The following is a 13,017-nucleotide window of genomic DNA, read 5'->3' as shown; positions in this document are numbered from 1 at the left end:
TTACATACTAGTCCAAGCCTAGAGGGTGGGGTAGATCTAGCTGGATAGAAAGACTGAATGTGGTATGGGAGAAGTCTATAGGATGAGAGGTTAGTACTGAGGATCCTGGTAGAATATTAGATATTGACTGTGACACAACTGGGGGAGAATAGGTTGATAAACTGGGTAGGGGACCCTGGATACATATGGTGGGTTAAGGAGCAGTCTCTGATGCAGAGGTCAAGACTCACCTGGCCTTACCTAAGAGAAGAAAATGACAAGTCTGGATTAGTAGAGAGGTTGAATGAAGTGCAGAAGGGACCTTTTGATAGTTTCATGTAGGCAAATCCCTGATGTAAACCTAAAGATTAGGTGAAATACAGGCAAGGGTTGTCAAAAAAGCTGAGACGTTGAACATGATACCTGGTCTTGTTATTAGAAGGGGGACATTGGAGACATGGCATGAACAGGTAGTTCTTTTTCTTCTACATAAGTTAATCAATGAATACATCACAAAGTTTTTTGTGCTATTTTCAGCTACCTTTATAGACTAGTAGACTTCATGTGTATTAATTATTATTCACTGGGTCATCATGACAAACATTCACGATTTTTGCTCTCCTTCAGATGATATTGGAACCAGCTTTAGTCATAGTGTGATAAGGCATACTTCAAAGGATTTGATTTGGCAGTCATGTAATTGACCCACAAAGTTTGTATATTGAAGAAATTTTTAAATGCTTGTACTGAGAGAATTAAAGGTTAAAAAACCCTTCTTTGACACCACTAAAGCATAGCAGAAACAATGGGAATAAGACACCTTTTGGGTGTATTGCTCCCAGGTCTACAATCTATGCTACTTGGTACCACTACTGACTAGGGAACATGTTTTCCCACCTTAGTTAGCTCTCACAGCAATACTCACAAATGAAGTATCACATTTATATTATAATAAAAGTTCTAGTTTAATGAATGAAAAATAATTATAAATAGTATTGAGATTTGAAGAAATATTAAAGTTGAAGATTTGATTTCAACTTTTTGAAGGTTTGTGTTAGAATTTCTATGAGAATTGCATTGAGTCTCTAGACCACTATTGGTAGGATGGCTATTTTTACAATATTAATCCTACTGATCCTTTAGCATGGAATCCTGCCCCATCTACTAATGACTTATTAATTTTCTTTCTTCAATATATCAAAATTTTTATTATATAAGTCTGTCATTTGCTTAGTGTTTTTCCAATATATTTTAGGAAACTATTGTGAAATGTGATGTTTCCCTGATTTCTCTTACTTTTTTCACCTATATATTACTTGCTAACTGCAGTTTTCCCTCTCTCCCCTCTCCTCCACCTCTTACTCCAACCCTGATCTATCCAGGATCCATCAACAGTCTGTCCCGCATCTGAAAACAGCAGGCATCCCAGAGATATCAATCAAATAAGGCATAAGATGCTATTATAAGGCCAGTCACATACTATGAAAGGAAGGCTTATCCAGCAACCTTTTAATGGGGAAAGTATCCCATAAGTAGGCAAAAGAGTCAGTGACTGCCAAGTTCTATTCAGTTGCCTGTAAATTTCATGATATCATTGTTTTTAACAAACGAGTATTACTCCACTGTGTAAATGAACCACATTTTCTTTATTGGTTCTTCAGTTGAGCAACATTTCTATATTGTTTCCACCTTCTGCCTATGAAGATAGCCGAGTAAGTGCCCTTGTGGCATTACTGAGTGCCTTTTGAGTATATGCTAAAGAATGGTATAGGTAGATCTTGAAGTAGATCTATTACCGATTTTCTAAGAAACTACCACATTGAGTAACAAAGTAACTGTACAAGTTTGCATTCCTACCACAGTGAAGAAGTGTTTCACTTGCTCCATATTTTCTCAAGCAAGAGCTGTCTCTTGTAGTTTTGACTTTAGTCATTCTGACAGGTGTTATATAGCATCACAGTTTCATTTTGATTTTCATTTCCCCAATGACTAAGAATGATGAACATTTCCTGAAGTGTTTCTCAGCCGTTTGAGTTTCCTCTGTTGAGAGTTATCTATTTAGATGTGTACCCCATTTTTAAATTGAATCATTTTGCTGAGTTTAGTTTCTTGAGGTTTTTCTTTTTTTTGGATATTAGTCATCTGTCAGATGTAGAGTTAGTTAAAGTCTTTTTCCATTCTGTAAGCTGTCATTTTGTTCCGTTGATGGTGTCCTTTGCCTTATAGAAGCTTTTCAGCTCCATAAGATCCCATCCATTAATTGTTGACCTTAGCACCTGCACTATTGGTGTTCTGGTCAGGAGGTTACTTCTGGCACCAATGCATTCAAGATTATCATCCCCCACTTGCTCTTCTATCAGATTCAGTGTATCTGGTTTTATGCTGATTTCTTTTTTTTTGCTGTTGTTTTATTGATTTTTATTGAGCTCTACAGTTTTCTCTGCTTCCCTCTCTGCCTCTCCCCTCTCCCTACAAGCCTCCCGCAAGGTCCTCAAGCTCCCAATTTTCTCAGGAGATCTTGTCTTTTTCTACTTTCTACTTCCCATGTACATTAGATATATGTGACTCTCAAATAGTGCACTTATTGTTGTTTAAGTTCTCTGGAATTGTGGTTTGTAGGCTGGTTTTCTTTGCTTTATTTTTAAAAACCACCTATGAGTGAGTATGTGATAATTCTCTTTCTGGGTCTGGGTTACCTCACTCAAAATAATGTTTCCTAGCTTCATCTATTTTCCTGCAAAATTTAAGATGCTATTATTTTTTTCTGCTGTGTAGTACTCCATTGTGTAAATGTACCACATTTTCCTTATCTATTCTTCGGTCAAGGGGCATTTAGGTTGTTTCCAACATTTCTTTAATTCACTTGATTTGAATGTCTCGCTCACTTCATTTGTCATCTGTATATATGAAAGTTACTGGTTTGTGTGTCAACTTTGTATTCTGAAATTGTTTATTAGTTGCAGAAGTTTCTTTCTGGAAGCTTCAGGATCTTCTCTATATAAAATATTGTCTGCAAACAAAGACATTTTGGTTTCTTCCTTTTCTATTTTTATCACCTAATCTTCTTCAATTTTCTTAATGCTTTGATTTTAAGTACCAAATTGAATAGCTGTCGTGAGAGTGGATATCATTGTCTTGTTCCTAATTTGAGTGGATATGATTTGATTACTTGATTGATTTTTCATCAATTAGGATGATGTTGGTTGTGAGCGTTTTGTCCATTGCTTTATCATGCTGAGATAGGTGCATTATATCCCTTTTCTCCCCTGTACTTCTATAATGTAGGGACATTGGATTTTGACAAAGGTCTTTTATACATTTGATGAGATGATTATGCCTGTTTATTTGTTAGTTTTGGTGTTTTGTTTTGTTTTAATTTGATTTTAGTCTATTTGTTTTTTGTGGAGCATTATGATTATTGATTAATACATGGAACCATCCCTGAATCTCTTGGATGAAGTCAACTTGATTATATTGGATATTTTTTGATGTGTTCTTGCTGTGAATGTATTTTATTGAGTATTTTTTGTGTCTATGTTTATGAAGAATGATGGTATATAATATTACATTTCTTGAGTTTGTGTAATTTTGATATTAGGGTAAGAAAAAGGCATCATAAAAGAATTTTGAATGTTCATTCAATACCTTTTTTGTGAAATAGTTTGAATAGCCTTAGTGTTAGAATTTCTTAGAATCTTTGTTGGAATTCTGTACTGAATTTACCTTGCTCTAGGCTTTTTAAGGTGGGAGATTTTGAACTACCACTTCTATCTCAGCATGAGTTATGGGTCCTTTATTTGTTAATAAAGATATGGGAATCAAAAATGATCTAGACACTTTTCAAAGTATCCAATGTTTCTAGAACTTTTTGAAACAATAAGGTAGTTCTGTAAAAGGTAAAAATTGAGTTATCAACTGATATAATAATTATGCATAAATATATATTAAGGATTTGGACTTATATAAATAAAAATGAATGTTTTTCATAAGACAATCATTGCCAATGCATTAAGAATAAATTTAACCCTAGTATGCATTGTATAATGAATGAATAAGCAAATTGTGCTATTGTCATATTCAAGAATTTTGTTCTGGTTTTAAAACAATAAGTACTGACTTTAAACAATAAGTTCAGGCAGAATGAACTTTGAAAATATATTCCTACATATAATGAGAAAACTTCACCAGTATCATTTAATTTTATGGACTTTCCACAATAAGAAAATACATTGAAAAAAAAAAAGAAAACACGATAAGATTTATCTTTGCTACAGTTTGGTAATGCATTGGAGTAAAAGAATAGCATGTGACTTCCAAATAATCTAGAATGCATTGATTAGTGATGATAAACCCTGAAATTTTAAAATGTCAAAGTTTGACAAGTTTGTAAATATCCTAACTATACCAATAGTCAGTTTGCAATTTGCCTAACATGGAAGGAAAATGAGGGTCCTCCTTTCCTTACAGATGGCTTAACTTTTCATTTTTTTCTTCTTTTATTTTCTTTCTTTTTTCCCAACTGTGGCTCAATTCTGTAAGATTACAGTCTCATAAGAGCAGCCATTGCCTTAAAAGCCCATGTCTAACATTCAAAGCTGTTCTTACTTAATCAACCCTCTTGCAGACTACACCTGATTCCAATACTAACACAGAGCAGAGATCACTTTAAAAAATTCATTTAATCAAATTCAGAGCTTCATTTACAAACTGTCTTTGCATCTTTAGGATTCATACTCTTATTGAAGTAGGATTCAAAATTTTTCCATTAAAGTGGAAGCATTTGTCTCTCTCAATGGATTTGTCTTTATAGTTTATGCTCTAAGCCAGGTCCATCCACCCATCATCCAAATGTCAATGAAAAGAGTCAAATTAATTTCTATGTATATAAAATACTTATATGCATGTAAAAATAATTGATGAATAAAGAGTCCATGAATGTGATAGACAGCAGGGAGGGATGTGAAACAGGGTTGAATGGGAAGAAAGGGAAGGAATACATGCTATATTTAAAATAATATCTAAAAAATAAATTAATAAAGGCCAAATTAATATTGAAAAGCAGAATATAGAAATCTCCCAATGAAGCAAATATGGAATGAATTTCAGTGACACTTGCTTCCCAAGTCCATTATCAGGAAATCCTGACTTGATTGCAAGATCTAAATAAAAAGCAAAACCGTGTATAACTTAGCAGATAGGTCAAGGTGTTGTACTGTCCATTACTCTTACAACAATAAATATCGCCTGGAAGATCAGTCTTTCTTTCAAAATGGTCTAAAAGTTGTTCATCTTTCTTCATGAGAAAAGTTTCTCTCTTGGCAGAAAAAAATGTCCCTAGTGCTCTGATCTTTTCTCCCAGCAGGCGATTCCTAGAGAAATAAATAGTTACTTGGTTTTTTTTTTCACTATTCTGATTGCCAATGCAACAGGAACAGGTGTCAGTATAAAATGCATTCAAAGGATGGCCTGAAACTCCTAATTATTCTGTATCTACCTCTTAAGCATTCCTGATTAGTTAGGTTGGGTCTATTTCCTTATAAACTTGTCAAATGTAAATTCTAATTCTAATAAAGCTCTCATCTGTGAGAACTTCAGTATAATTATATAGTCTTCATATCTTTTATATTGTCATTCATACAATGAAAATAAATAAAAATACCGTGAAATTCCTAAGAAGTGCCCCAGGCTTGGCTATCTAATTTTGAAAAATATTCTAAATATATGATATCAAGCTGTTAACTAAATCAACTCAATTGCTTTTTTAAAAATTTTCAGATGTTGAGGAATAAATGTATAACATACTTTTTGTAATTGCAAGAATCGAGGCACTGATAACTTGATGTAAAAATCATCAACGGTTGTGACTGATATATTTAAGCCCAGATGAAGAAGTCAAAATCACAGACATAATGTAAGATTAATGTTTTATTTCAGGTTGCAGACATGACTTTTGATCCTGAAATACATTGTCTCAATATAGCATTATTTTCAAAGATGTAAGAGTATTCTTTATTTTATTGGAAAAGTTATATAACGATAATAAATAAAGCAAACCTTAAAAATGAAGAACATGCAAAATAACTTCACATTTATGAACTAATGGGAGAAATAAATGTGTCAAAATGGTTGCACTCAAAAATCCCTAGGCACTGATATTTCTTTTAACTACAGACAAAGGTTATATCAAATTCTGATCAATATATTATCCTACTCAGGGTTCTTCTCAGGGCAGATTTAACATCTCTGTTTCTAAAGCTGTAGATTAAGGGATTCATCATGGGAACCACAATAGTATAAAAGATAGAAGAAATTTTCCCCTCATTCATAGATCCAGGTGATGAGGGCTGAAGATACATAAATGTGCTTGATCCAAAAAACAGAGAAACAGCAAATAGATGGGAACTGCAGGTACTGAATGCCTTGTACTTGCTCTCAGTGGACCTCACCTGGAATATAGTGCAAAGGATAAAGCCATAGGAAGTAAGAATGATGGAAGTTGGAACAATAATGTCCTTTCCTACTACAATAAACAGCTCTATCTCATTGACATAGGTACTGGTACAGGAGAGCTGTAGCAAAGGGAGGAGGTCACAGAAATAGTGGTTAATGGTGTTTCCATCACAGAAGGTCAGTCTCAGCATGCAACCAGTGTGGATCATGGCACCAGAAAGTCCCATCAAATATGAACCAAGCATAAGATAAAAGCATACTTTAGGGGACATAGCATTGTTATACAAGAGTGGATTACAGATAGCCACATAACGGTCATAGGCCATTGCTGTCAGCATGTAACATTCAGAAATGCCAAAAAAGCAAAACAAGTAGAGTTGGGTCATGCACCCCGTGTAAGAGATAACATTCTTCTCCAGTAAGAAGTTCATCAGCATCTTGGGTGTAATCACTGAAGAATAACAGAGGTCTATGAGGGACAAGTTTAGGAGGAAAAAGTACATTGGGGTGTGAAGGTGAGAATTCAGCACAATTAGAGTGATCAAAGTCAAATTTCCTAATGCAGTTACCATATATATTACTAGAAAGATGAAGAAGAGGGGGACTTGTAGACCAGGATCTTCAGTTATCCCCAAGAGAATGAATTCCATTACCAAAGTGCCATTTACCACAGCCATCATTCTCTAAGAAACTCTGGGGAGACATAAAAGAAAAAAGTACAGGAAAAAACACAACTGACAACTCTCTCTGATTATCTTGAAGAATGTACTGGGAAGACACTGACCTGCATGAAAACAGTGTACCTGTCTTTGATTTTATCATGATATGAAGTGGCATTATTCCTCAGTAAATAAAAAAAATGCTTGCTTTTAAATGCTTGGGAACAAAGGCAATTAAACTCAGCCTTTTCTACTGAGTTACATAGTGGTACCTCCCCATCTATAATTACAGACAAAGATACATTCAGATCTCACACACACATACACAGTCTGCACAACTGTATTAAGTATTCTGGCTATAAAATGATTGCTAGAAAATCAATAGAAAAAGTATAGTGGAATGGAACAGGATAAATTTGATCACCTCTCTTCTCATCACCTCTCTTCTCATCCTTTACTTCCAAATCCATATGGGTTATAGAGAAAAGGTATAGCAACCTAGAACTCATCAAAGTTTGTTCTCTGCGAAAGGCAAATCATGAGAATTATTTCCACACAGACAAAAAATATCAGAATCTAAAATTAGTTAAGATACTCAGGAACATTTAAGCTCTGGAGGAATTTTAGATCTGCTATGGAGAGGTAGGAAGCTAAATAAGATACTGCAAGTTAAATTTCCACTGACTCTCTAGATAGTATCAATTCACCCCTCTCAGTTATTCTTCTTTGGTTTCGCTTAAGTCATAAAAATTTCCTAAGCAGAGAGAAAGGGGTACAACATGGATTCTTGGACCCATCTAAATCTATATCTACTGTGCAAACAGAAAACACAACACACTCCAGGGGAAAGCCTGTATATCTTCCCTGCATATGAAATTTGCATTGCTTATATTCACATGGGGAGAAAGAAGGATGTTACTTGTTAGAACCCATAGCAGTGTAAAACAGGTGAAGCATGACCAAGGTAAAGAATGCTCAATTATGAAACAAAAATAGGTTCTTAATTTCAAATGTTCAGCAATGATAAACAAGTACTTTATATCTATGTTTGCTATAAATTACATCATATTAGCATATATATACATACATACATACATACATACATACATACACATGTATCTCCACAAATCACACAAACATTTAAAAGGGCATAGATGAATTAACATCAACAAGTAATTTCAACAGTGCATTTCTTCGTCAAAACACCAAGAATTATGTGACATAAATGCTATTTTGCATATTAATAGCAATTCAACAAATATATTGAATAAAAGATAAAATATTATTGTGAATATATTTTAAAACTTACCCTATTTAGAAGAGAAAAACTATGAACTCAATGTCATTATTACTTTTCTTTTTGACTTAGAAAATCAATACCCGGTCCTGAGTCTTTGTTTGTTTTGATTCTATGAGAATGCTGAACCAAGATATTTTCAGGCCTTTTTCAGACACTTTTCGAATTTATTGCCCACAGGTTGTAGTACTACCTCCTAATCCAGTAAAACAATGACAGAAAAACGAACTATTTTTTAACACACCTGCCATAATGCACTGAGAAAATACGAGGAACTCCCTTCAGTTCTTTGAAGGGACTCAAGACAGATACAAAAAGGGACTGAAGTGATGGGTTGTACATGCTAGACCAATGTGAATCCTTAGTGCCTTGGAGAATCAACAGATTCAAATGACTGTCCTCGTCTCTTGGGAGTATGTATACTCACTCCTTTAGCCAAAATTCAACTCCCTTCTCCTAATCAGCTTCTTCACAGTAATCCATGATTTGATCCACAGAGACACAGTGCAGTTTCAGAGAAGCGACCCAAAAGGTTTTCTTACTATTTCATAAAAGTTGTTCAAGGGGTATATTAATCCTTCAGTTATAATTTTCTCAAATCATTTTAATTGTATTATTTTTGTTTGCTGATCTGCACATTGATACTAATTCATCATTGTTATTTTACCAGAGTTCAAACATAGAACTACTTTCCCCAGCCCCCTAAAATCAATTTCTGCATGTTGCATGTATTCCCCTTTTAACATTTGTTGAGATTATCAATTGACTTTTAAACTTTCTTACTATTAAACAAAGTATTAACAATTCAGGTCAGTACTTTTATATTTTTCTTAAAAAGTTACAGGAGTAAGAGAGGTAAAGACTCTGAATTTGAATCCTTAATACAACAAATGGGGAGATTCAGTTACCATATCTCTACCCCAGGATCTACTAATCAAAAAACAGGGAAGATAAATAAATTATACTCTTCATTAGATATTTGTGGTTATTCTTTTAGTAACAGAAAAGGAAAATAGAAAAAAATTAAATCCTTGCAAACTAAGAATAGTAAAATATGACCTGTAAGTACCAGTGATCATGTATGCAGGAAAGGATTTTGTCCATATTAAATTTCATATATTAAAAATAAAATAAACTGAAAGTGAATTTAAATTCCATATATAGATTAGGGTATTGTTGTTACTGAATTTACTGGACCCATTTTTAGCATTTAGAATGCTAAAAATGTCTAAACTTCAGTTTTTCATTATGCCTAAGCATAATTTTCTGAAATAGAGTATAGACTTGTATTATGTTTTTGTTGAGATTAAATTGGACATATATCTGGTAATAGAGTTTTAGCATCAGACAAAAAAGGATTTTGTATGTTTTCACTCTATCTTGCATCCTTAATTCATTTTTTGCTTCTAAATTTGAATGTTCATAGTTACTGAAAAGCTACTTATATGCATCTATAATATTTCAATATCATAGCATATCCTGTTAAATCTTTTAAAAATTACACTAGGCTAGGGATAGTTACAGGTTTCTGTAGTACTGTCAAATGGCATTTTAATCCCAATCACATAAGAAGCTGCCATCAATTCTTGTGTTAGATTCTAGTAAAATGTACTCCAAACTCAAGTGAGAAGAAATAAATTAAAAGTAAAAGTTGTTTCTGTAGTAAGGAGTTGCGGGCAGGCCTACTTTTCATCCTGCCCAGCTCCCGCACGGCTAGCTTAGCCCCAGAAATAATAACACATAAGTTGTATTCATTTAAATACTGCCTGGCCCATTATCTCTAGAGAGTTAGTTACTGGCTAACTCTCACATCTTGATTAACCCATTTCTAATAATCTGTATAGCACCATGAGGTGTGGCTTACTGGGAAAGAGTCAGCATGTCTGATCTGGTGGCTGGCTCCATGGCGTCTGCCTCGTAGCCCTCTTCCCAGTATTCTGTTCTGTTTACTCTGCCTACCTAATTTTCTGTCCTATCAAAGGGCCAAGGCAGTCTCTTTATTGACCAATGAAAATAACACAATAGACAGATAACCCTCCTCCATCATGTTTCCAGTGGTTGTCTATAGAGTATAAGTGAAATTGCGAAAGTATATCTGTCCAGACAATGTGTGGTTTACACTTGGTGAGCCACAGATTATGATAGGTGATTATGAAGATGTTCAGTCTAAATATAAGTATAGATAAACTTCAAATAAAATGTATTTATATAGAGTAAGAATATGTCTGTTTCTAGAACACTTGCATCCTGAACATGAAAGTCTCACACTTAAAAATACTAAGAGTGAAAACACGAAAGGGAAAGAATGTAAGTTAGATATTGGCCATTCTGTGATTCATAAGCACTTACGTAATGATTTGTGCACTCAACACAAAACAGTAAACCTTTTTTTTCCAATGGTTCACCATATGGATTTTGCCATTATAAAATATATTGTATCTCAGCTTCTGGCACACCACATCAAGTGTCAGTGGCTTTATGAACCATTTGTGAAGCTTCAATCTCTAAATTAAATTATTTAATGAACATATTCAGAGTACTTACTTTGGTTTACACTGAAGCGCCAAAATAGTTCTCAGATGAAATGAAGTCAAATCTAAGATTTTCATTATTGAAACAGATTCTTCTGTGATAGATTATTAGACCTCATTGTAATCACAAGAAAAGATAAATAGTACCTAGTTATTGAGTCAAAAGTTTCAAAGTACATAGCAGCAGAAAATCAACAGAGAAAGATATCAAAATATATGAAGCAAAATATTACAAATAACTGAGGCATTAAATAGTAATATTAACCATATACTTCACCTTTAAGTAAAATACTAAATAAGAGCCATTGATGCCTAAAAAGAAGAGTTAGATTCAAATACCATGACCAAGATTTTTTATATTCTGTGTAAAAGGGATGCACTTCAATCTTAAGGACACATAGAGAATAAAAGTAAAAATGAATGAATCATAAGCACTATGTGTACAGTTCACTAAGTAGACTTTAAATGAAAGACTCTGAATTGAGTGTCTGAGAAATCAGAAAGTGACAACATTATCAATTAATTAAGAAGTTATAAAACTATGCCAGGCAGTGGTGGCACGTGCATTTAATCCCAGCACGTGAGAGGCAGAGGCAGGAAAACTTCTAAGAGATCAAGACCATCCTGGTCTACAACAGCTAGTTTCAAGACAGGTTCCAAAGCTACCTAGAAACCCTGTCTTGAAAAACAACATAAAAAGAAGTTATAAAATTATACATATATAACAAAACAATGGTAGAAAATGTAAATATCAAGAAAATATTTAAAAGTCTGAACTGAGAGGAGATAGTAAAACAAATAGAATTATAGAATCATTAGTAAAGCACTTCTAAGAATGGGAAGATCATGAAATAGAATATGTAACATGAAGAGGTTGGGCCTGCTTGTTTGTAGGTTTTTCTGTCCTCCCACCAGGTCCCCACAATTATTTAGTCCCAAAGAAAATCACCCACACAGGATGCCGTAAGTTATAATGCTGATTGGCTCATTAGGTCAGGCTTCCTACTGGCTAACTCTCATATCTTGATTAACCCATTTTTCTGATCTATTTTAGCCATGTGGCTCAGTACCTTTTTCAGTGGGGCAGCTCACATCCTGCAGCTTCGGTGATCTGGACAGGAGTGGGAGGAATCAACTTCCTCCTCCCCAGAATTCTCCTGCTCTCCTTGTATCATTTCCACTTCCTGTCTGGCTTTCCCGCCTACACCTCCTGCCTGGCCAATCAGCATTTATTTAAAACATAATTGACAGAATACAGACAATTCTCCCCCACCACTTCCCCCTCTTTTTTTTAAAAAAAAAAAAAAAACAATGGAAAATATCCATAGTCCATATTTTGGGAATGTGGGCGTAGTATTCCAGGCTACTTCCTCCTGGGGAAGTACTGATAATCTCATGGGGAACTAAAGAAAATTTAGGGTTATAATCAAGTCCTGTGAGTCTTGATCGTATCAGGTAGCAGTCCTGAACTTGTTCTGGATGAAGAACTCAGACATTTGGGCCATCTGTTGCTACCGGAGATTGCTCAGGGGGTCTCCCTTGGTCAAAGATGATTTTTCTTAACTCTGAATAAACCCAGAGCCTCTTGTTTTCTGCACTGACATTTGAAGTTTCCAGGAAGAAGATGGAACCCCCCATAACAACATAACAACAATTCCACTCGGTTGATATGACGTCATGATACTGATAGTGCTACTACAAGTCCTGTTTCGGGTATCAGCTGCACAGATGATTCCAACTTGGTTAGCTGAAATGGTGCACATCTTGTACAACATTCTGGCCAGACCTCCACCAAATACTCAGAGACTGTTTGCAATTTTAAAAGACATTGACCTCGAAATTTAACCATCATTTTAGTTTCACAGGATCCTCAAGAAAGAACCATACCCCCATGACAGCTGGAAGTAATTCTAGAGGACGATGTCCCCTCTCTCAGCAAAGTTTGTCCTCAGGTTTAGGAACAATATTTAGGGATTGATTATAATTAGTATACGGTTGAGAGTTCGGAAAGGAATTTTATAAGCTCAGGGATCTTTTAGGGAAAAAAGGGGGATAATTGGATAGATAATAATGGTATTTGTGAGTTATTGTTTATAGATAA

The 13,017-nt window shown here is 34.5% G+C and overlaps 1 protein-coding gene across 1 annotated transcript; it reads right to left on the bottom strand.

Moving 5' to 3' along the window:
- Nucleotides 1–6,173: 6,173 nt before the first annotated feature.
- On the bottom strand, nucleotides 6,174–7,115 carry LOC125388979 (olfactory receptor 8B8-like). Its single transcript, XM_048417377.3, has one exon. The coding sequence runs from the start codon at nucleotides 7,107–7,109 to the stop codon at nucleotides 6,174–6,176; it is 936 nt and encodes a 311-aa protein (XP_048273334.3). The 5' UTR covers nucleotides 7,110–7,115.
- Nucleotides 7,116–13,017: the final 5,902 nt, after the last annotated feature.

The sequence above is a fragment of the Myodes glareolus genome, chromosome 4 (assembly GCF_982192425.1).
Source record: "Myodes glareolus chromosome 4, mMyoGla1.1, whole genome shotgun sequence".
NCBI classification, from domain to species: Eukaryota; Metazoa; Chordata; class Mammalia; order Rodentia; family Cricetidae; genus Myodes; species Myodes glareolus.
This window is presented reverse-complemented; position numbering and strand designations above follow the sequence as displayed.